The sequence below is a fragment of the Homalodisca vitripennis genome, chromosome 8, assembly GCF_021130785.1.
Source record: "Homalodisca vitripennis isolate AUS2020 chromosome 8, UT_GWSS_2.1, whole genome shotgun sequence".
Lineage (NCBI taxonomy): Eukaryota > Metazoa > Arthropoda > Insecta > Hemiptera > Cicadellidae > Homalodisca > Homalodisca vitripennis.
In genome coordinates this window covers 115,403,021-115,428,762 of record NC_060214.1, presented here as the reverse complement: position 1 = coordinate 115,428,762, position 25,742 = coordinate 115,403,021, and the positions used below count along the sequence as shown (strand labels likewise).

At 33.6% G+C, this 25,742-nt stretch overlaps 1 protein-coding gene across 1 annotated transcript; it reads right to left on the bottom strand.

The window, feature by feature from the left end:
- Window positions 1–10,068: 10,068 nt before the first annotated feature.
- LOC124367955 (X-box-binding protein 1) lies at window positions 10,069–25,175 on the bottom strand. Its single transcript, XM_046825187.1, has 4 exons — window positions 24,677–25,175; window positions 21,196–21,292; window positions 19,696–20,036; window positions 10,069–10,383 (listed from the first exon to the last, which is right to left on the bottom strand). Exons 1-4 carry the CDS (start codon window positions 24,916–24,918, stop codon window positions 10,311–10,313), a joined length of 753 nt encoding a protein of 250 aa, XP_046681143.1. The 5' UTR covers window positions 24,919–25,175; the 3' UTR covers window positions 10,069–10,310.
- Window positions 25,176–25,742: the final 567 nt, after the last annotated feature.

Here is a 25,742-nt window from a genome sequence, read left to right as displayed (position 1 = left end):
GACTTCAAAAGGTGGATTCATTCAGTAGTTGTAGCTATTTGAATTTTAAAACAATTGAACAATGTAAATTATTAAGTATTACAAGTAAACACCAATTTTTAAGTACCTGTGATCAAAGTAAGTGTTCAAAATGTTCCCCTCCCATCATCTGACAATGTAGTAATCGAAGCCAGGAATCAATAATTATTACCAATAACACAACTACTGTTAGAATGTGAAAGTAGCAGATTGAGTCATACACAGCATCCACAGAAACTTAACGTTTGGTCAGGTATTATAGGAAATCAAATTATGGGCCCATTATTTATAAATGGTAATTTAAATGGTGACTCGTATCTAGCAATGCTCCAAAATGAGATAATTCCTGCACTACAAGCTGCTCTTGGTCGACAATTTCAAAGAATTTATTTACACAAGATGGCTCGCCACCACACTTTGCTCTCCTTGTTAGAGAATACTTGGATACAATATTCCTTCACAGATGGATTGGAAGACGTGGTGCAGTAGAGTGGCCTGCTCGTTCCCCTGATTTATCTCCGCTGGATTTTTTTCTTTGGGGATACCTCAAAGATATAGTTTATCGTACTAAGCCTCGAGATTTGGCGCACCTAAGAAATCTCATAGTCCAAGAAGCTCAAGATATTCCTCGTGACTACCTTCAAAATGCAGTGGATGGCTTTTACAACCGCCTAGGACATTGCCAGACGATGGTAGGGGAACATTTTGAACACTTACTTTGATCAGAGGTACTTAAAAATTGGTGTTTACTTGTAATACTTAATAATTTACATTGTTCGAATGTTTTAAAATTCAAATAGCTATAACTACTGAATGAATCCACCTTTTGAAGTCCGGTTTGCGGAATTGTACTCTGCAAGTAGGACCTTTAATTTGATACCAAATTCAACCTATGCTGCTATTTAAAGAATTTTGTCCAACTCCTTGTGGACCGTCCCCCAAAGGGATTACTTGGATACAGATATGTGCGTTACTATCACCAGTAAGCACGTGTGAACTTTGGTATTGTTTTATATTGTGGATTGAGGTTCCAGACTTAATTGACACCCTGTATAGTACCACAGACAAAAAATGTATAGCACCCAGTATGGTGCTTAATGAATTACAAATATCCAACACTGTATATATATTTTGTTTCTCATATTACTGTTCAAATAAGATTGTTAATTATTCAAGTATCCAACATTGAACACAGATAGAAAGTAAAATCGTAAAAGCAACGTAGGTATTGTTTCTCGGAAAACATTTGTTCTTTTATACTGTTTGTGGAGAGTATGTTAATGAACCAAAAAAATCCTTCTTTTTCAGTATGATTTTCCCACTAATTTACCTCTGCCTAACACATTTATTTTATTGTATTTTGAATAGAAAATAACTTTATAAACTTTATCTTAGACCAAAAAATCCAAACATTTTTTACACAACTAAACTTCACGATTTATAGCGCATTGATTTTTATCGAAATTGAAATGTTTAAGTTACGGTACCTATATCATAGGATTAAAGAATAATATAGTTTCAAGTTTTCATAAGGGACATTGGTAAGGCTTCATTTGTTTGACTTTTCAAAAAGTACAGACAGATATAAATATTATACTAATACCTTATCGCTTATGTGATATTTAATATCTAACGTTAACGTAAACTACTAAACCCCCTTACTGCTCTCATGCCCTTACTTCTACTAGGTTAACTGAGATTATGAACAGTTTATACACCATAGAGTGACCATAACTCAATCTGGTTCTGGTTTATCATCTAAATTGTAATTTCTAGTAAACTATAGAAATATGATACATCAAAAAAGTTCAGTCACTCCGAGGATGCGCCGACAGACACAGGATGAACTGTAGTTCATATGGAGAGTGAGTAAATCCGAACCCTTCATCTAAGGTCCATAGAGAAAACGGGCAATTGGAAATGATGTGGTTGTTTGTCTACAATTGTTGAAAATTTAGTGTTTAAGCAAGTAAGAATATTTTTAAATCCTCGGATAATTTTTCTCAATCTTAGTTTTTGATTTGGTACAAGACACAATGCTATGACTCCCATGGTTAATGATATATAAATCTTTTCAGAAATAGGAAATTGTTTGGACCACTTTGTCCGATCTAAGTTCAGTCTTTAACCATGCTGCTGAGATATTATTGCTTAGAAGACAACATTAAAATTATGTATCAAACCTTACCTTCCAAATTAAAAACAGGAAATGTATATCAGTGGTGAGTGGTTACCTGTAGTTGAATGTGGGGTACCCCTGGGTTCAGTGCTGGGCCCTGTTTTATTTCTAGTTACAATAAATGAGTTATCTAGCAATGTCTGTAACAAAAACCTTCACAAATTAAGATGACACCAAATTTGAGCGTAATAAATTTTTCCAAGGGTTAATATTACCATGACATTATCATAAATAATTCTGTTAATTTTCTGCTAACCAATTTCTTTCAAGTAAAATAAGACAAACTCATTTTCAGTTGCCAGAAAACATTGTTTGTAGATGTCTGGATGATTATTTCTATTATGAATAGTGAGTGGTTACTTGTGGGCCGACTCATTGTCTGTTTTGTTTTATGGGATAATTTTAAAGGGATGATCTGGAAATTTGTCTGAACTCTTGTTTATATAAAAGACGTGTTGGGACTTATCACAAGGTGAATACAATTCACATTGTATGTAACACTTGTTTGTTAAGTCCGAACAGTTAATTGAAAGATATTTAATTTACTGTTGTTTCTTGATAGGTAAACCGCATCTTGTCAATTAGAACCATGTTACAATTCCATAAATTGAATTTAAACTTTGGTATATCTATACCAAATCTTTGTTGGTTGCCTTATATGGTTATTTTGGCTATTAAGGTTTGTGTAACTAAAAAAATTGTTATCCAAAATTAATGTATTATTGTCATTTTCAATATGTTATGAACATGCTCATTACAACAAAATGTTGTGTATTATTTTGTACCATACGAGTAGTGATGATGTATTACTATGACCAAATACATTACTCATTAAATTATTTATAATTTTATAACTTCTTGTATATAATTGTTACTAATGATAAATTAAGATAGAGAACAATGAATTTAACCTGGATAGCACTCCAATCAAGAGTGCTAGAATATCGATCTTCACATATTGATAACAGAAAATTGAATAGCAAAAACAAACTAAAAGTTTAATGTTTTTTTTAAATACTCAGAATAAAGTTCAGTTGTATCACTGAATCACTGTTATCGGCTGTTGTTATAAGTCAAACTAAATTACAAACTATTGATATTTTTAATTTACATGTTTTAAGTTTTATGAGTTCCGCAATCATATATTCACATGCATAACCTAACAGTAACACCCACTGTCACAATTAGCATATGAGGTGAGGCAGAAAAGTAATGAGACTGATTTTTTTATTTCAACTATTTAAATGTATTTTTACACATTGATTTTATCACCTTCAAAGTAAGTTTCCCTGGGTAGCTATACAGCAGTGGAGGTGTTGTTCCCAATCTCCAGCAGTGCTGGAAGGCTTTAAATGGTATTGCCTTTAGTTCCTCTGTTAAATATTTTCAAGAATGCCAAGATATCGCCCTTTCAAGAATTTTTTATCTTAGGAAACAGAAAGTCGAGATCAGGTGAATAGGGAGGCTGGAGAATCACAGGAATACCTTTATTGATCAAAAACTGGTTGATAAAGATGCTGTATGACAGGGGGCATTGTCATGATGGAGCATCCAACTGTCTGAAATGTCCGATCTGATGCAAAGTACCCTTTTTCTGAGCCTTTCAAGGACTCCTTTATAAAATATTTAGTTAACAGATTGTCCTGCAGGCACAAATTCTCTGTGAATGATCCCTATGCTAAAAAAACTTAAGTATGGTCTTGATTTTTTTTATTTGCTCATGCAAGCTTTTCTTGGTCGAGGAGATTGGGGAGTGTGCCACTCTTCACTTTGTACTTGTAATAATTTACTTTCTCTTGGCTTTATATTCTATACTACACATATTGAATTCGGAATTAATGTTCTTTCAAACCTGTTTACTCTCTTCTTCCTCATATTGGGGAAAAAAGAAATTGTGATATACCCAATACATTTATCTGATTTCAGTGGGAAAAATTAGTTTTAGACTATTCCTGAATTTAAAGAAAGTGTTTGATAAAACTGTTAATGACAATCGATCATGACAAAACTTCAGTGACTCATTTGAAATTTGTGTAGTTGGTACAAATAAATTATCACTTTTTTAGTATTTTGTTTCATTATCAAATAATTCTTTTACAAAAGTTGCAAGCTTAATTATTTCAATTAAATTGTTATTACTTGAAATCCATTGGATGCAAAATAAAATCACTAAAAAAAATAAGTGATACAATGCATTTTCAACACTCGGTCTAATGTTACAAGAAATTAAATTTCAATGGTAGCCACTACAATGACAATTTGATTTTGACTAAATTTAGCCAAGAAATAATCTAATTAAGAAGTATCTTCAAAGAATCTGTCATTCTTTTGTTTTATTAAATATTTTGGTCAATAAACAATATTTTTCAAATATTTTATAAAGGCACTGTGACTGTTATTAAGTGTTTAGTATCTAAAGGGTATTAAGTCCAAATCAATTCACATCTGCAAAAATCTTTGAATTAAAAAGATTCTAATTTCTTGTAGGTACAATTGAAATCTTAATTGATTAAACAATATCCCAACCTTGAAGTCCTTCAAGTGCCTGGCAGGAGGGCAACAGTGAAATCCAATGTCAAGTACACAAAGGGAGAAAGTTTTGGCACTTGTTGCACATCCACCTCATCTTGTTTGGCAATCCTTGGTGTTCGCTTGAGATGAAGGCTTCAAGATACAAGCAACACTTGACAGTAAACTTTTATCTTATCTTGACATCTTCAAGTCTCTCCTTTGTTTCTTATGAAGTAAAGAGAACACAGTACCTTTAACTGACGTAGATCTTCCGGAAGAACATGCCGGTCATTTTAATGAGTTACAATGGAAAATAATTTAAATCAAAAGAATGATTTCTATAGTAGCTAGATATAGTTTTCACTTCCCAGGACGTTTCTAATGAAAAGCTTTACGATTATCAAAAGATTTATGAATAAACAATTCATCTTGGTAAAACATTTTTTGTGATCTTAATATTTACAACAACTTCATTATTATATAATCTATGAGTACTCCCAATTCTTTGGTACCATGTCCTTATATAGGAGGGGAGGGGCCTTAAGCCCCCCCCCTTCCAAATTTTGAAACACAAACATTAAAATTGCACCTAATAGTTTGTTCTAAACTAAAACACATTTATGAGGTCTGAAAACTCAACAATTTTCCAGGGGAATATTCCCGAGCCTTTATTTTTGGAGGATATTTTATTCTTCCTAAACCACCCTGTGTGTCAGCCTCCCTACAAAATAATTTTTTATTTACACCACTATTTGGTACTTTAAGATCTTAAAACTCTACTTTAGAGATTATTACATATTATATTGCTATTGGATTATCAATTAATTTTTTGTATTCTTCCAATAAGAATGCTTGCAGCCCCTCAATTGGAAAAGTGATGTGGCATGGCCTGAGTTTTGAGAAAAGTTATTGATTAGATATCAAAACACATAAAACAGAATATGCTGTTATTATTCAGCGTTGGAGTTGGTGTGTTGTTCCTAAACAAAAGTAAGTGCAGTTTATTGTTTAAAGGACTTACAAAACTTACTTGTTTGTTTAACGATGCAGTCAACACTGGTAATATTCAGTAAGATATTTAATTTTCACCATCAGTCCTTTAGATTTTAATTATTTGTATCAATACTATGTTACCTTTGCCCATATAGCTTTTTACATAAATAAATATTACAATTGAAATTTTGTTATATTTTACTCTTATTATTCATGTAGGATATTAATAAGAACTACTTTGTGAATCATCATTTGTTCTTCAATTATACTAACAGCCTAAAAGAAATTAAGAAAATTCTTCAATATCGGTCAAGATAAGGGATAGGTCAAGACAAGAGATATCGGTCAAGATAAAGAATATTAAGAGATATCATTTTGATATTCTTCATGGGACAAGAACAGACATACAGAATGTGAGAATTCAATTAAATTTTGTAATACCTGCAAAAGAAAGCAGATGTTTTGGAGATGTAGGAAAAAGGCACCGTGTGTGCTCTATTAATTTCTACATACAGTTTAGCTAAAATCGTACGGGAAAACTTAATTTAAAGACCATCCCTTTCGCAACCAAAATAATTTGAATCACATTTCCTGAGAATCTTCACTATAGATAAACCGCTTACAAAAAAACCTTGGTTGATTTGAGTTCACGCAGGGTGGGGTAAATACCCCTCCAAGTATCCCCACCACTGCTCGGCGCTCACTCTATTTGATCAGCTGACTAATCTGGCTCAGTCGGTATCGTTCACTGCTGCGACCCGTTCAGTTGAACTGGTCATTACAGAGTTACTAAGCCTTCCCGCTGGAGGGTGTTTTACCGGTCCATCGTGTTGACTGAACAAAATGAATGAATGAACGACTGGATGTAATGACCGAATGAACGAAATGATCTGCTATAAAATAGTATTCGAATAGAGAAAGAAACAGCATATCGTTCAGTGAATGGATAGATATATAACAATAATGTATTATTTCAGGAATCTAGTAAATGCAGATATATCTATTAAAACTTATTTAAAAAATGGAATTGTAAGTTACAAGATACATTGCTAAATATTTTAAATGTTTAATAATTATAATCAATGGACTTGGTTGTTTGATATACCTTTGATTTATCATAAGTAAGGTTATTCCCAACAAATGGGGAGACTCCCTAGTCCTCCTGTTGAGTTATACGATTACGGTTTTATTCTTAATCGGTTAGCAGTGAACGAAAGTAACGACTGAACAATTTTGAGGACCTAGTGTAACCTAATGCATAAACTCTATAGTTTTAGTTAGTTCCATATGATGTTAAGCTATTTTTCATGGATAAGAGTTTGTAAATAATATTATAAGTTTTAACAATCATTAAAAATAACATATCTGGTTTGAAAAAAGTATCAAAATTATTCAGTTGGCAGGAAAAAGTGAACGAATCGTTCTAGGTGAACGGGTCTTTTGAGACACTCTGATCTGGATCAATTGTTCACTTGACTGACCCGTTCGAATTGAACGAAAAATCTTTAATGGCCACTGCCACTGCACGACTAAACCTCAAAACAAAATGCAAGCTTCCTGGATACATCTATAGCTACATTAATCTGTTCAATTAATAATTTACGCTTAGACTACGACACTTATATAAGCATACACAAAAAATATATAGTTATAGAACAGGTAAAGTAGCTGCAGTGTAATCAAAACTGTGAGAGCGAGACACAATCCACACAGCTGATAAACAGATACAAGAAGGTGTTGGTCCCACTCCCCACCCCAACTCTGGAGGGGGGGCCCCTCCTGCGCGGTACTGATCAGAAATTTGCTTCTGCGCAGGTTTCTTTCATAGCGGTTGACCTATAATATAATTTTTCAAAACGAAGAACTGTGACAGTCAATAAAATCGTCATTATTTATAACTTTTATTCATATAGAAATATGACACTCTGAAAAGGAAGCGCACCATCACAGTGCACTGTCATCTCTTCATATTAGATAGTTCTACAAATTGATTGCTTCTTCACTACTAATTCCACAACAATCAATAAATGTTTTCTTCAGTGATCGTTCTGTCTTCTAATCATTTAGTGTAAGGAACGTTAAGGCAGCTGAAATCCACCACCATTTACAATCAAGACACTATACGCTCATCACTGAATTATGCAAAACTTCAGTTTGCTATTAAAAATGCCAAGAAGGGAATCGTAATCTATACATATAAAAGAAAGTCGTGTTAGTTACACTATTTATAACTCAAGAACGGCTGAACCGATTTGGCTGAAAATTGGTAGGGAGGTAGCTAAGAACTGGGAGAAGGACATAGGATACTTTTTATCCCGTTCCCGATTCAGGATTCCGCCCCACTGGTCTCTAAAAGTTACGGAAATACCCGTAAGAAATGCATTGCAGCAAACATATGTTATTAAGTGAAAGAGCCTGTTCAAATTGAATCAGCTGTTCTTTGTAAACATATATATGCGACAAACAAATATGTTTATATAATTTAATTACCATTTAAAATTTCTTTACATTTATAGTTTGAAAGCATAAAGTAAGCTTAAGAGAATCAGCAAATTTTGTTTCAATAAAATAAAAACCATACGCAATTTCGTATAGCTCATAATCATTAGACTGTAATAATATGTACCTAATATATGCCTATTTTCGTTTCAAAATTACATTGAGCGCCATCATTTATTACATCGTATTTGTGCAAATGAATTCGACTTTTGACTCCTGTCCACGCTGGGCTAATATAGTTCAATTGTATACAAAAATCATAGAATATTAGAGAAAAATTCCAGTTATTTCACAAGTGCATATTGAGACTGTTTTAAAATTCAAATCTTAAATAGTTCATGAGCTTGGAGTATCTTTCAGTGACTATTTATCTCAGAAGGGTAATAAGGACGTTCAAAAGAAATATGCCTCCTATGTCCCAATTTTTCTGCAGGAAATCGCGTGCGAAGCCGTGGGTAACTGGGTATCTGGTTGTAATTGGTATTTTATTGAAAATCAAGAGTTTTCGTTATAAAATACTACGAATGTATTGACGAACTAGCTGTTACCCGCGGCTAATCGCACATAATTGCTTTTAATAAGTAATATAAGGACTTTTCTAAAGATTGTGTGCGAAGCCACGGGTAACAACTAGTCCATAATAATCTCTAAATTCCCTGTTGCTACTGATGACATTCAATGGTTTAGCAATTCAGTTGGAATAATTCAATTGCATGCTTAAGGCATAGATCGGACACCGTTTCATTAAATTCATTCAGTACAGACATCACATGAAACTTGATTTTGGTTTTAAGTGCTCTGAGAGTAATTATAGACACAACTCTGTGTAGTTTCTTTGGGTGAAAGGGGGTGGGGGGATTTGGACTGGGTTACCCGATGGGTCGTTGTCACCTCACGTAATATTTTTGTGTTAAAAATTTAGAAAAATATAGTTAATGAGTGCTTTTTTTACACAAGGCTGTCCAGTAAGATATTCTAACTATCTAATAAACCACCCAAAATTTAAACTGCAGTAGTTAATTTAATATAATATTGGTTTTTTTATACACGGTAAAAAGTTTCCCCATAATAGGAACAATAATAAAATTATTTGTTTTTAGAATTTTATATTTCTTTAAACTACATAACATAAGGCTAAGTGACATAGTTGTTCATGTTACAAAATTATCAGTAAAAATTGGTAACCTAAATAAAGTAACTTATAAAAGCTAAGCAAACAACTACTAACACCTGTGGGTTTCAGTTACAAAGACGTCACATTAGAATTACAACAAGGAAACATCTGTAACAACTACAATAGCTCTAAATTAATAAATATATTACTCTGATACAAAACTAATCAACTGAACTATCCATTATTTACAACAAAATTGTAACAAAGAATATATTTTTTTTTTTTTTTTTTTCAAAAATGTACAGTAATAAATGCTTTTTTAATTAAAGAAGACAATTAAATCAAAGTGATGCAATATTGTGGTGAGTGATTACCAGAACTCCAACTCCGGAAAAAGATTAACCAAGTGATCTGGTTCACTGATTGGCGAATCATACGATTCATAACCGTGATCGGAACTGGTCTCCTCCATAACGTCAGGTGGCATGAGCAGGTCTTCGGAAAACTCAACAATATCATCTGTCACTGTGTCATTGACAACTTCTGTCACCACAACCGAAGGAACCGTGCATGGAGATGGAGATCCAAGATATTCTGTGGTTTCCACGACTTCTTCCATCACCACACAATCCATTTCGTCTCCACTAAAAATTACTTCTTCACCCACGTGCATTACATCCAGATTTTCTGGTGGGAGGGGATGTTGGTCTTTGTCTGAGTTTACTGATTCTTGTTTCGTTTGAAGTTCTTTCGATTTATCGTTGGGAGTACAAACTTTAATTTTGTTAACAGCTGACGATTGTGTATTTTCTAACGGTGACATTTCCACTGATACAACAGGTGTTTCAAGACTTTGTCCGTTTGAGCTTTGAGCTTTCTGTAAGTCCAGCTTTTCAAGAGTCAAGGGGATCCTCTTCTTCTGAGAAATCGATGTCTTCTCTGAATTTGTCACTTTAGCCTTAATGGTTGTAGTTGTAGAACTCTTTGCCTCCCCAGCTAGGCAGGGCCAACAGGGTTCCAAGCTCTTTGTCGGCGACCCCACCAAACTTTCTTCCGATGATTCTGCTTCCTGCAACAAAAAATACCCCACTATTATTAATTGAACCGAACAAAAAAAAATTTAATTTTAAACACTAAAATAATTGAACTTCTCCCAGTCAGAAAGCTCAAATCAGCTTAACGACTTCAAGTGCTGTTTTCTAGTAGTATCTTCTACTACAACTATGTCAAAATAGGACAATTGTTGTACTTTTTACACCTTATATAACCTAGCCTATTATTCATAGACTATTTCATCGTTAGTGGAGATGAAGGACATGTTCAGTTTAAGTCATTTGTTTCATCATAGTGAGTTGAGATCGAAATTGTGAAATAACCTTACAGTACTATTTGTGTTGTTTGTTGTGAACACAGAAAAGAAAACAAGTCTGTCAACATCCTGGAAAATTGCAAACATCCTGTTTCCTGAAATACCAACAAGATAGAGGAGGAGATACTTTACAACGACAATTAATTTGATACAACTAGTAATAATCGCTCTTTTTTTGAGTCGCCTTAACATGGAACTGTTGATCTCAAAAGGCCTTGTACAAAGCAAAAATTAACTTAGGAAAATTGTGTGCTCATTACCACAATAGAAGTGTATAGGAAGATGTATAGAGTATCAATAATTATGAACAGATAGTCGTATTTATTTACAATTAGCATTGAGATACAAAATCTAAGTTTCTACAGCGAAAGATATATAGACTGAGATGAATTTGTATTAAAACACCATTTTACACTTTAGACCCATGTTAAAATCAGAGTTTCAGATTCGTGGCCCGCAGTTAACTAGCATGCCATCTTAAGGTGGTGTACGATTGAACACACAACAAATTACTGTGGTACTCTCTGGGGCATATCGATACCTGCCAGCTCAGTACCTTGTCTCCGAGCGCCCTGACTTATCGGTTCGAAGCGAGGCACCATGTCAATAGGCTCCAGGTTGAGGTCTTTATCCCGGTAAAAGGAGGTCAGGTGTTAAAAGCTTCCTTCATTTGGTCTTTATTTGACTTAGCTTTTACATGGAACAAAAACTTCCAATATAGGTGTCTAGCATAGTTTCACAATAATAATAAGTTATGCCAAATTTCAGAAGTCTAATGAAATTGTCGAATTAAAGTATGTTTATTCCGAAAAGTAGTTATATGTGTACCTGCTATGGGCAGCAATAGTTTACAAATGCACTACGCAACAGGAGTATTTGTGTCCTTTGTAAAAAAAAAGTAATTGCAATGAGCACGCGTTTCAACTACGGTAGTGGAGGTTTGATAATTTAATCGACTTCCAATTGATTAGGGCCAGATTTGAAAGGTCATTTGAGATTAGATTCTGTTTTTGACTATACTATTCTATATATCAACTAACGATATAATTCCTGTAACTAATTATTTTAGCCGATTCATTTGTGGCCTACAGACTTTTTACTGGCAGAGGTTATACAACATTATACCTGGCATCTTGCGAGATAAACCAGACAAAACAAAATATTGTTGGTCAATAAACTATCACCTGATAAATAATATACTAATTAATTCCGTTCGTAATCCAATCACTGATGAATATATAAACTAACTACTTATGTGTGAATGAAATGCAAACACTGTTAAATTTAAGGAAGAAACAATATTTTTTTGTGACTACCTTTAAAAATGTAGTTGGGTAAAATTGCAACTTATCTAATTCAACTATTAATTTTTTCTTTTTTAAATAAATTATGTATTTGGATGATTGCTTGAAGTTACTGAGCAACTTACTACATTGCTCAGTAATAAACACCATGTTCAAATTCACTTGTTAATTAGAATTCTATTAAAATACTATATTTATATATTTAAAGTTTGTTATATAGTAACACGTAACATTGTACCATTTAATCGTTTTTATTATCTATTAATTTGTGTCATATTATGTTATGCTATGTTTAACTTTTTTCTTATTTTTTGTTCAAGAACCACCTCATATAATTATCATTTCCTCATTATAATAATCATTCCTTGTGGGGCACCCTGCACATTAAGAAAATAATTAACTTAGTTCCCTTTAATGAGCTTTACTATCTTATGTGTTTCGGTGAATTATGCTGAAACTTACACATTAAAGGCCAAATACCATCTTGACTCATCACAAAAACGACAGAACGAAATCACATGAAACTTTGTACACATGTTCGTGTTACCTCTTAGGTGCTCATTAAGAAACAGTTTTAAAAATTTCGCACTCTAACCGCTGAAATCCATGAAAGTAGCAACCCTTTATATTACAACCAGAATTGTTTATTGTGTATAATTTAATGAATTTCCATATTGTATAAATGGTTTTAATAAGATAAAAAAAAAACTGAGACCCAACTTATACACACAATCAATACACTAACTGAAAATGTCGAAATATTGGGGTGCAAGAGTAGATCTATAGCTCTAGTCTACTGCAGGAATGACTGTTGGAGTTGGTGGGGCTCCCTAAGTGTTAAGGGCTGTTGCTAGCCTAAACAAAAGGGCGTGCCACCCCCTGCCTGTTTTGACTGGAGAGGCTGACCTCCCTTTCTTCCAAGGAGACATGACTGAGATTAATGCCCAAAAAGACTTTCTCATGGATCTCAACCTCCAACCTTCCCATCCAGAATATCTTGACACTCCAGAAGCAACACAAAGGTCCTTTTAGAACTAAGTGCAATTTATAAGCTTCTTGTCCTAAGAGGGAAAAAAACAAGGAATGGCAAGGGCAAGGTCATTGTGTAGTTGTTGAGAACCAAGGTTGATCAACAGCATATAGTCATATAATGCCTTGGCTACATACGAGTATGTTTGGTAAAACTGTCCACCTTGTCTCCTGTGTGAAGTCTTCTTGCTAATTCTGTTCAGCCAAAGTACTTGTACAATACTATAGACTAAATGATGGATTAATAACTTCAAATATATTTTATTCCTCCAATTCGTCTGAACAAAAATTTGGACAGTACTACTAACAATAAAATTCATGATAACAGTATATTTATAGTAAAGATTAGCGAACGCCATAAAACGCCATCGTATTTTCAGTTTTTCCATAATGTTTGTTATTTTTTACATGTCCCAAGAAAGAACAGTCTTGCCAACTGACATGTTTATTGGAAGTAGCTACCTCACATTCTGACATATTGCCGGTAAACACTCAACATCAGATTAGTGACCAATAATTGGGTCAAGTGGCGAGATAATTTGGAGCATTATATGATAAACAGTTAATATGCTGCTTACAAACATCAACACACGGCCTAAAATAAGATGCTCCGATCAATTCACATGCTTTTATCTCACAAATGGATTACTACTGCACTCAATTTCAACATGTTGGATGCCTCAGAATGCACAAAAGTGGCACTCTACTACTCTGTCTGTGGGACATTGCACTTTATCTGTTCTGCAAAACTTGTACTGTATTGACTCGTTTGATCAAATCCTCGCAGGAGGCAATGAAGACAGACAGAATAAGGTTTCAAAGGAGATTGACCTCTCCTAAAAAAAATAAAACTTTGCTGCTCAATGTCCAGTGAACTACCACTGCAGGAAAAGTAGGGAGGTTATAACATTGTAACTTCAACCCAACCATTTTTCCCAACCTTTACCGTTTTGACGACCCTCAACATATAGTTGTAAGGCTAGCAACAATTATGACGGGCCCTCAACCGTTCTGCGGTGTTCCAAGGTGTGAATCCTCTAGGGTTGTCTCGAAATGGATTCGCGCGGAGCATGGGAGAAGGTGGAGGTTGCATCCGGGTTTGAGAGTGAGTAGAATGGTATTACAGTCACCTTCCTCCAAGGTGGCTTCGGACCTTCTCTCATTAAACAGATCAATGTCTTCTAAGGTCATTGGTCTCATTACGGGGCATGGTCACCTGAGGAAGCATCTACACAGAGTCGGCATCCTTCAGGAGGATCCGCTCTGTGGAAGGTGTAATGAGCAGGAGGAGACTGCTGAGCACCTGCTCTTTGATTGCCCTGCAATAGCAAGAGAGCGGTATGCCATCTTTGGTAGCTTGGACAGGGGTGGTGAATTTTCCCAGGAGGACTTGATAGGTTGTTTTCGGCGGTTTGTTGAACTGCTGAAGTTGTAGACTGGTGGGCCTCATGGTGTTTCCGGGGTGCGCAAAAAGCCCTTGAGGCTTAAGTGCATGGCAGTAGGCCGCCCCAAGGGAAAAAAAAAGGCCTGGCTGTTAACATATACGGTTTCAATCAGTCAATTTTAGAATATTAAATTAGTCAATAATTTTTTTTGTTCAACTTTAACATTTCTTTAATGGTTTAATTGTATGATGTACTATAAATATAAGGCAGTCAGCTGTATTAGGTTCAGTAATGCAGGAGGAGAAGGGATATAATTTAGCAAAGCATACAAAGTATAAGTCTAGTTGTGTCACCAGTAAGCTTGGAAATTTTCTATGTGCAGAATACTGTAGGTGCACAGTTAAGTCGTTGAAACAGACAGAAAATTGCTGAGATCAGCTTAACTAGCAACTGGGATCATACCACTTTCAGGGGAGGAGTCCACTTGGACTGAGGGGAGAAAACCATTGAAGAGACAGATAACGGCCATTATTTGACGCAGTATTTTGAACATGTTCAGTTCACGCATATGTTGCTCACTGACCCTAAATTTTATTGAAGTACTCAATGGTAACTTAATTTTAAATTGTTATCCTTTTTTGTGTTCCCTGCAACATTAAAAATATCTCATCTGCATTCACAGTGTTAGATAATTTTATTTGAACTGATTTAAAATTTAGAAATCAGCATATGTGTAAATTATCATGATCTTTAATACTTGCAGAAATTTATAAACACTTCATAACTAACAAAACATTCTTCGCGGACTTATAGCATACATTATCTGCTAATAGATAGGTCATTCAGTTATAGTTCTGTTTAACCCTTTCAGTGCTATAGTCCTTCAGTTCAGCTTGTTTGTTTACATTTGGTGACTAATTTTCTATGTTTTGTCAAGTTGTTCACTGTTTTGTTATTTGACTCTGTATATTGTAAATTATTATATTTTGATATTACAGTACAAAATTTTTATTTCTTTATTATAAGTACGGATGTTTTTTATGAAAATTGTGTAAACAATTATATTTTCATTATTACTTTTGAGCCACCAGTTATAACGCCTTACTAATTATTTCATTCAAGATATATATACTCATATATGTACTTATTTTTGAACTATTATTAGTTATTGCAATGATAATACATTATTCAAAAAGCAAAGAAATAGATATATATTGCCATAAAAATAACAATCTCCATTTTTTTCTATTTTTTTCTTATATTTTTATACTGTGACAAATTATTTTATACACAAATATTTACCATTTTATAATTAACTAAATAAATAAAACAAACTAAATCAAACATTGCAAAATTATCTCTTTAAATACATGTTTTATGACTTTTACAGCTATTGCATTTTTGATAAAATTGACTGGCCCCCTCATGGGTATAACAGTAGGTCACTATAAGCTGTTAGCACTAAAATAGTTAATTTAATTTAATTTAGTTATAGAAGTTTGATTTATTTACTGTTATTGTGATTTCTATACAACAAATTAATTGATTTATTTAACATTCACTGCTGGCATTAAGCAAACTCTTGTTTTTTTTCCCCTTTGTTTTGTACTATTTTTAAAAAGTATACACCTCTGAGTCATATCAAAAAATTTGCATTGCATAACATTAAAATAAAATAGGCCTTATTATTTTTCTAATCCTCTATTAACAGAATCTACTAAGAACATTTAATGAATTCAATTACAAGTTTTCACTCCAAGGATTTATCTACAATATGATATTCAAGCACACACATGACAATTTTATGAAGGATAATAAAATATCCATAATCAAATTTAAAAAATTGCAGAAAATAATCCACAAATACTTTTAAACACTTAATGCTCATATCAGCCAACTGATATTTTATTAAGCTCCCAGGGCACAATGTCACTGATAACACAGATAAAAAAAGAAAAGGCGCATTGCATAATAAAGCTGCATTGCACAATAAAGCTGAACGCTGCAGATAAATTGCAAAGTCATTGCTGACAACATTTTAGATTCTTTAATTTTAGTTTAAGTGATTAGTAGAAATTATACACCACGTCATATAACTATTTATTGGCATACTGCGTCTTAAACGAACTTTGATTAGTTGTACAAGATTGTCTAATAAATAATTGCTCTTGTTGACTGTTGAATACAAGCTCCTGTATCTGTCGGAGGATGATTTGCATCCATCAAACTGCTTTATTTTTAGTCTTTTCAGAAAAAAATTGGAGGTTTCTTACAGAAATAGTAGGCTGTATGCAGAGGAAGGCAGTACTCACAAATCCACTCTAGTGTCTATCAAAAGGTACTTCATTGAGCATAGATTTTTTGTCAGTGGACTAAACTAAACTAAAAATTTCTTTTTTCAACGTCTCATTATAAATTACATGATCTGATGTTGCTTTCTAGATTCAAGATAAGACTTCAAAATGGCCCTTACACGTTTCTACTAGCAGAAAATTTCAGTCTTATATACAACTGAGTATCCGTAGACAGTTATCCAGAGGGATTTAGAGTAAACATTACTGTTAGACGTTCTATCCACACACAACAAAAGGTAGACCAACTTTAAGGTGTTACAATCCTTCCAAGAGGGTTAAAAATTGCTGTTACTTAAAGTGGTGAAATTGGTTCTCAGTTGGAATAATTTTTAATATTTAAATGAAATTTTTGTTGTGGCCCTGTTACATACCTTATTTTCTGAAGACAATGAAAATAGACAAAAATGTTTTATTATTTGAAGAGGAGTGGTAGGAACAAGAAACAGACTTTTTGGGACATCAAATAATCAGGTCCAAATAAAAACAATTGATGATACGGATATGAACATTTTACAGTACGTACGAGAAAGATGACTGGGTTGAGTGACATTTTTTTATTTACAAAATTTACATAAAAAATATATTAAAAATCATGAAATTTTCATAAATTATCTTTAATCTAAATAATATGGTTTTCTTAAAACGTAACTGAATAAAAAAAACATGCCACTTCCTGAAGCTATAATATACATGCTGTAACAAGTTTACATTTATATTTAGGCCTGTGATAATTTGGCCTAACATCCTTACTTTAAATGCCTGCAACTCCTTGAAGGTTATCCTAAAAGGTGTTTTTCTGTTTCTCTGTCTTCAGTTAAGTCATGTTAAAGAGCTATAAATTTAAAATTAAAATATTTTTCCAAAGAAAAATTAATTATTTTTAGTCATCCTAGCTTTTTCTAGTGGTTACAATCAAACTAAACTTAGATTCATTTGTAACTTTATGGATAAAGTTTTGTTACTAATAGCTATTACTATTTGATCCAATACCTGCATCATTATAATTATTGTCATTATCACTATAAGAGTGCCGATGACCGAGTGATCTAAAATGTCAGACTCTGGTTCTGAGTTAGAGATAGCACACGTTCAAATACTGTCTCTGACCATAGCTCTTTATCAGTAAACTTCCGTTAATCCAGCACAGTTAGGACTTGAAGCATGCTGAATTATCAAATATGTCGGGTTATTGGATATATATCAGATAAATTATATATACATCATAAATAAGTAAACAATCACAGCAAAACACGTTATTTATCATTGAAATATAACCTTCATGTAGTCCTCGTTATATGTGGATCTATGAGGACTTTTTTTAAATGGTCTATTTACAGTGCGTAGTTTACGCATCACAACAATTGGGTGGAACATGGTCAAGGTCGAGAGCGTGTTCATCCTGGTTCATCATAGTCCCAGTTTCTAAGAGACAAGTGGCTTCTTTTTGAAGTTACTATTGAATGCAAGTCAATCATATGACACAGAAAAAAAGACAGAAAGAGGTATAAATACATATATATCAGACATGTGTCTTGGCTGAAGCTATATAAAGATCAAACATTTCTAGAAATCTTTATATGCAATTGAAGGATTAAATATCTACTAATGATATTGTAATAACTGACAATAGCACAGTCAAAATCGCCTATCTGATTTTGTGTAGTACTACATTTTAAAACAGTTTCTTAAGATATGAATTCAGCATTCAATTAAATATGATGATGCATATTATTTATTAAGCATTTCTTTGACTACATTATGGACACTAAAAATTACAATTACAATGAAGGAAAAGAAATTATAAAAATAATTAGCATGGATTTATATAAATGGGTCGTTGTCAACTAAAATGACCTTTGAGCAAATTGAATTATAAAAATAATATAATAGTTTATATGCATTTTACAAAGTTTAAATGTCAGATATACATCACTTAGATATTTATGATTATACTTAAACTTCAATGTTGTGAGTTTTTTCATATATTTTGATTTTAAATTGGCAACTGCTGTAGAAAGCTTTCCAAAATCTCATGAGTGTTACCAACAAAAAAACCAATATTTAATAAAAATCCTGAACAGTTAAACACACATTTTTTGGATTGAATGAACAAACAAACCATTCTTTATTTAAATAAATGCACGTTATATGGGTTTTATAAAAAGAAACAATCTATATTTTCACTTTTTTTCTCATGAGTGTTACTTTTTCAAGAATTTGGTTGTTTAACTTAATAATATTGAATACAATAAATTTTTAATTTGAGCAAGATCATTATATAAAGTATAAGTAAATACTGAAATTATGATTTGAGCCAAGTTACCAATATTAATATTTATTAAAGCTGTTTAAAAAAAATTAAATGTAATCAGTAACACTCATGATTTGCGGTAACACTCATGATCAATAGTAACACTCATGTGGTTAGTGACTTGGGCTGAAAGAAGGAACTTCACAAGTGGGTGGAAAAACATGTTTAATATCAAATTGAATGAGACATCCAAATACACATTTAGTCTTATTAACATGTGCAGTCGTGCTAATTATTTTTAGCCTTGTTCATAAACATCAATACTGGTTAAAAGCGTTAATCAATATTAATAATATTACAATTGGTTGTTTTAAAAACCTGTTATATTAGTGGTTTTACTTAACTACTTTAATTTAATTATTGTTAATAACTCTTGGGACATTAAAAGGTCAATTTAGTTGACAATGACCCAAGTATGATATGGTTTTGAAGTAAAAGATAAAGGACGGAACAAAATAAAGAAACAAAGATTGACCAGATGTTATTCATTTAATGTACCACATATGTAAATGGATAAATGATAGATTACATTATATATAATCTTTTGAAAACCCTGTGAATTAAACAAAACTAATGTTTTCCCACCACCTTACTCAAACTTTTCAGTTACTTTTAGCAAAACCACTCACTTGAGAACGATGAGCTTCAGCAAAGAGTGAACTGGCAAGCTGTTCAAGTTCTTCAACAACGGGAGTGATGGGAACCTGGTCGAGCCAGTCCCAATCGTCCAGTGCGAGAGGATCATGGCAAGGAGGGAGAGCAGCAGGAGAGAGCGGGGGCTGGGGTGGGGGGTGGGTGGGAGTGCTGGGGGCGGACTGGCTCCCTGCGGCAGAGGGCGAGACACTGCGGGTCCGTCGCCGCCGCCCACAACACTCAACCGCCACACCTCCTCCGTCAACCGCGCGTTCTCACGCAGCAGGCTCTCCTTGTCGTCCTTCAAGCTACGTACTTCCTCGTGCAGCACCTCATTCTGTACAAACATTAACTATCAGCACACTCTGTTCATACAAAACGGAGCCAATACCAAAATCCTAAACAAAAACTATTCACAAGAGCATTTCCAACAGAATTAGTTTATTGGAAGTATTTTTTATCTATACTTTTTTGCCCACTTTGTCCCAAAATAACTTACTGACTCATCAACCTTGAATTATTTATTTCATGAATATATACTATAACAATATTTACAATAAGATTTCTATTAGTAATCAAATTTAAGGTAGATAAAACTTGTAAAATAAACTTTGTATAAAACCAACACCATGACACTTGCTCTTGCTTTTTCAAATTTCTTTTTGATTATTTTTCCATGAGAGTATGGTAGAGATTATTTGTTTTAAAAAGAACATTGAAGAAATAAATGTTTGTAGATAAATTTTTAGTTTTTTAGATTCTGTTGAGATTATGTAAAATCGAACCTGATAGGTCACAATCTCATGTAAATAATATTATGAGGCACTCGTGTTTCAAGATTATTAAGTTCATACATACATCATCCAACACACACAAAAAAACCTTCTTAAAAATAGTTTTTTTTTAATTCGTTAAGTTTACTTTTTTAAATCATCATTGACAAGTTTGTAAATTTTATATGAAACAAAGAAAGAGATTAGCATCTCAAGATTTAATTTTCAGCCTCCGTGTTATGTTAACTCCAGAAGTAGCACACATACTTAATATAGTGTTTTAGGGTTCCCATTAATCTATTCTAAAAATTTCTTCAACTACAACTAATATCCAAATATAACATATTATGCATAATTTTTTTTTACAAAAGAGCATAAATTAAGTTACAATAAAATTTTAAACATTCATTCTGTAAAATTACAGGATCCGCACTAAACATATTGAAAGCCAAAAATTTGGTTCTTCCTCTTTGCAAGTGTACATGAATTTTATTGCGATAAAATATTTACTACTTTAAAAGTTAGTACTGTATGTAATACGAAAGTATGTTAATGCGCCACATATGCTTCTGCGATTAAAATTTAATGTGTTCATCTAAATCAACAACTATGTAATTAAGTGATCAATATTCAGTAATGTTAAAACTGATGTTGTCCTTAGAATATTATGGTTACTTTACATGGGCCAAGGGTGAGTAAACATTAACTTTGCAATGTAATTACCTCATTCTGAAGTTGTACTACGGAAGCTTCCAGTTCTTCTAGGCGAGCTTTTTTCCTGTCTCTTGATGTTTGTGCGGCTTCTCGGTTTTTAAGTTTTCTGAAAATAAGTTACAATCGTTATTTTAGATAGCATAAACGCATTAACTCGTATTTTTTTATTTCGATTTTTTACAAAATTAAAATTCTATTCCCTCTTGCTTTTCTTATAAGTGTATATTTTTATCTAGTACTGGTATTCAATACATGACCGCTGTTGTATCTGAAGCAGACACAAAGGCTTCATACGAATAATTACATGTATATATAACAAGGGAGGTTTGCTGAGGAGTAAATTTCTCTTTCATAACATTGGCAACACTGTTGGTGGAACAATGAACTACCTTACATTCTTACTGTTTTTGCCATCAAGGGCTGCAAGTTGATTCTTGACAAAACATCAATGAACTTTTCTGACTTTTTGTTCTTTCTCTTGTTTCTATTCAGGTAACTGATTTGATTGTAAAAAGAGCACCTTATCACGTGCACCATCCCATGTCACATTTTTCTTCATGAGCTGTCATGTACAAGGTGAAGAACCGCACCAAGTGTCCCGTAACAGGCTTCGTTAAGGCTGCATGCAAAATTTCAAAACTGTATAGCTCATTTCTTTCTCTAGATGTCCAAAGATAAGACAGGCATATAATCAATCAGAAAAGAAATCAGGGTGGCCACTCAAAACCTCTTTTCCTGGTCAAAAATGTCTGATGATCTTTGAATCCATTTTCAAACTAAATAAACAACTTAAATACTGTATTTAACCCTTATATCAAGTGCAACAGGTTTATTGTCAACTAAATTAGCAAACTGTGGTGGTCCAGCAAATTTCATCTCTAGCGATAAATTCAGTAACGATTTTAAGTCCCTCAGTTTCAGCAAGCATCATGTACAAGCATATCTAATAACTTTCCTTTTAGTGATCTTTGAAGAATACATGTATCAAAGTAAAAAAAAGAGAGGAAAAATAAAGAGAACAAACAATTACCAGCCCAGCACTTCCACACATCACTACATGTACAAGGGCTATCCAGAAAGTGACAGACGTTTTGAAATAAAAACTTAAATGGGAACATTTTATTATATATATATTTAAAAGCTACACTCTTAGGATACTTTTCAAAGTAAACCCCATTCAAATTGAGACATTTATAATAATGTGAACGCCAAAGCGTTCTGACACCAAGATGGCGGCTGTAGACCTGTCCACTGCCGCACATTTAAAATGGATAGCTCTCGTAATATAGTGAAATTGTGATTTTGCAAGCATATCTTAAGCTCTTTAGTTGGTATCGGAATCGAATGAAAAGAGCCACGGTATCGAGTATCGGAATTGATCCATGTCTAGTAAATATTCCAGGAGCATTATAAAAATCTACGCAAGTTTTCCCATAGCCATTCATGCATACTACTACAGATTCTCATTGTTGCTGGTAGGCCTGGTTCTTGGTCCCGTAATCGTGGTTTCAAATATATCTCACTGCCGACCAGTACACGAAGAATGCATTAGAAAGTTACCTGCTACGGAAGATACCGAAGTACAGTTAATTCACAATCTGCAGAATAAGTAGACACTTACCTTCCATAGTTACTTTCCATAACCCCCAAACACGGGAGCAATTAACGTTATCAATTACTGGCTCTTAAAGATTTTTTGTTGCCTTTAACCCATTGCGGATCGTATTGTTTTGTGCGCGCGGGCACGAATTAATTTACGGTCAGCGGCCGCACGAACAGCAATGGTGCGCCACATCGTATTGCTCGTTATTATATACTAGTATTTGTTCAGATGGAACATGGGCCTGTTGGGGTATCCGTGATGTAGGAACGATAACATGCTAGCAAGGTTCCAGGGTAGCAAGGATGATGTCTGAATCATAGTCTAAATAAAGCGGCTCGGGCGAAGCGAAAGACATCCGGGCCATTGTCTAGACTAAACCCACCAACATGTACATCTGCGTCGTTTAGTTCTGCGTCACTAACCTCAAAAGTATTACAATAACAACTGAGGAAAACACCCAATCAGAAGCGCTAAAAAGCAGAGAGTAAACTCATAAATGAATGATTTTTCAACTTCGACATACAACTGCGATCTGTAGGATATTTATCAAACTTTTGAAAACTTACAAAACTTGACAAGTGAAGACGATCGCCCGATCTATCAGACATTTATAGAACTATTTGGAGGGAAACTAAATGCAGGCAGCTATTGCGACCTGAGCTCGTCAGTGATCCGCAATGGGTTAAGACAGCGCAAAACTAAAATCACGCCATCACAACTACAAAGTAAATAAACAAATACAAGTCTATAGTTCAAATCACATGTTCATTACATTGTAGTCATGGACTACAAACCAACATGACAAGGCTCCTCATACACGTTTGACTATTTCAAATTGTCCGACTGATCACCACATGTGCAGGGAAGTCTGTAGACCAATAATTAATCAGAGAACTGATTGATGGAATTTTCGCACGCCGTCAAATCAGTTGGCCGTCAAAATTGCCAATGCCGCTCCGACGATGAAAACTGGTGTGCATGGTAGATTCGCCCGCCTACGTCGTCTCCAAACTGGCTGTGTTTACACTGTACAGAACTGAAATGCTCCTGGCCACCAATGCAGGCTTTCATGAGTCTTTGGTGCCACTCTGCACTTTTAGCAAAAATAGAAAAACATCCTCAAGTACCTAAATTTAGACTCGATCAAGTGAGCACTAAGTTCAAGGTGATCTGATATCATCAAAGTAGCCTACCCGGGAGCCAACTGGCCTACACAAGAAACATTAATATAATTAAAATAAAATAAAACTAAAAATAAAAATATAACCGAAGAAAAAATTTGGTAATTGTGAACTTAGCAGCCGACTGGCAAAATTTTTGAGTTATTACCCTGTTGACATCATTCTCCACTACAAAATAATATAAGGTTTAACGGGTGGAAATGACAAATAAAATTATAGAAAATTGAGTGGAACTACTTTTCTTGCATGGAGTTAAATATTAGGATGGTTTAAATATTTGATTCATATTTTAATTTAAAACATATGATTGTTATTGAGAACTATAGATACTTTATATCGATTGATAGTCTACGATTTGAGATGCGAATATTAGGTATCGATGATTACATTCTTCAATATAAAAAACCGGGTCCGCTTATCGGACCCTACCCCAAAATAGTGAACCTATACCCTTGCTTGGGCATAAAGTTATGTAACTATCAATACACATACAGTACCTCCTTCATACATTAATAAGTAAATCATTTTGTTACCATAAACATATGTAATAATTACTAGTAAGCCTTCATATTACTGCTTGACATGCTGGGCAACAAACCTGTTTGTGGTGACCTTGATACAGATTGGTATAAAAATTAAATAATCAAGAAAACTAAATATATTTTTTACATAATAATGTAGGAATAAGTGAGAGTAACCTACTCACTTTCTCAGAATTTTCTCTTCGATGCTCAAATGATCTAATCTTCTCTTACACACCCTCTTCTCCATCACTACACCTACGTTTAGGGCAAAGTCTTCACTGTTTCCAAAATACTTGGTAGCAGTCCTATTAATTTCGTTTTCTGACTTCGGCAACAACACCGAAGTCACTATCACTTCCCTAACTTTATCAGAATCTGGTGATCTCAAAATAATAGTCTTCGGTATATTCCTTGAGGATAGCATATTTAACAGAATATTGTTCCACTTATAGAAGGTAAAGTATGAGGAACAACCTCAATTTATAACACATTTACCACTGTTCCTAACACAAATCAAATAATAACTTGTATCGAAGTAAAATAGTGAAATAAATATGCATTTTTCCAAATAAAACTGAGTATTGGAAAACTAAACACCAAAGTTTTACAACAGTAAATTATTTTCCTTCTTCCTTGTGTATACTGTTTCTTACTGAAGTCGAAATGTCAACGTCAACAGGGTTTACGTCATTTATTGCGTTTCTTTTTCATTGACGTCATCCACATTGCAATTTCTTATTGGTTGGTTGTATATTGCTTTTGCAGGGAAATTATTTCATCATATTTTCAAAGGCATCAAAATGTAGTAATCTACAACGTATCACACCTGTGGTACTTTAATCGTTACCTAACGATTTAAGTGTTTTGTGGAAGACTTTAAGTATATTAAATTGTCCATAATAACAATAAAATAGGGCTCTATCTTGGAACCATTTTATAATTACTTCACGATGCTTGGTTATTGTATTAAGGGGTGAAGATTACCAATTACTTGAACCTTATCAAACAACCCCCTTATTAAGGGGAGGGAATCCCTGTTTTAGTTGCCTCGTTTGACACCTAGAAAGATCAGATACTATGGCTAAATTATACCAGATTTCCCGTAATAATAAATTGAAACACTAGTTAGTTGTTCACATGGAATTGCTTGACAGTTCAATCTCTGTGAATAACAAATTTATTGGTATAGTAGATAGAGAACATTATTTGTAGATCTGATGGTAGCTCAAGCTCATACGTCCTTTCCCT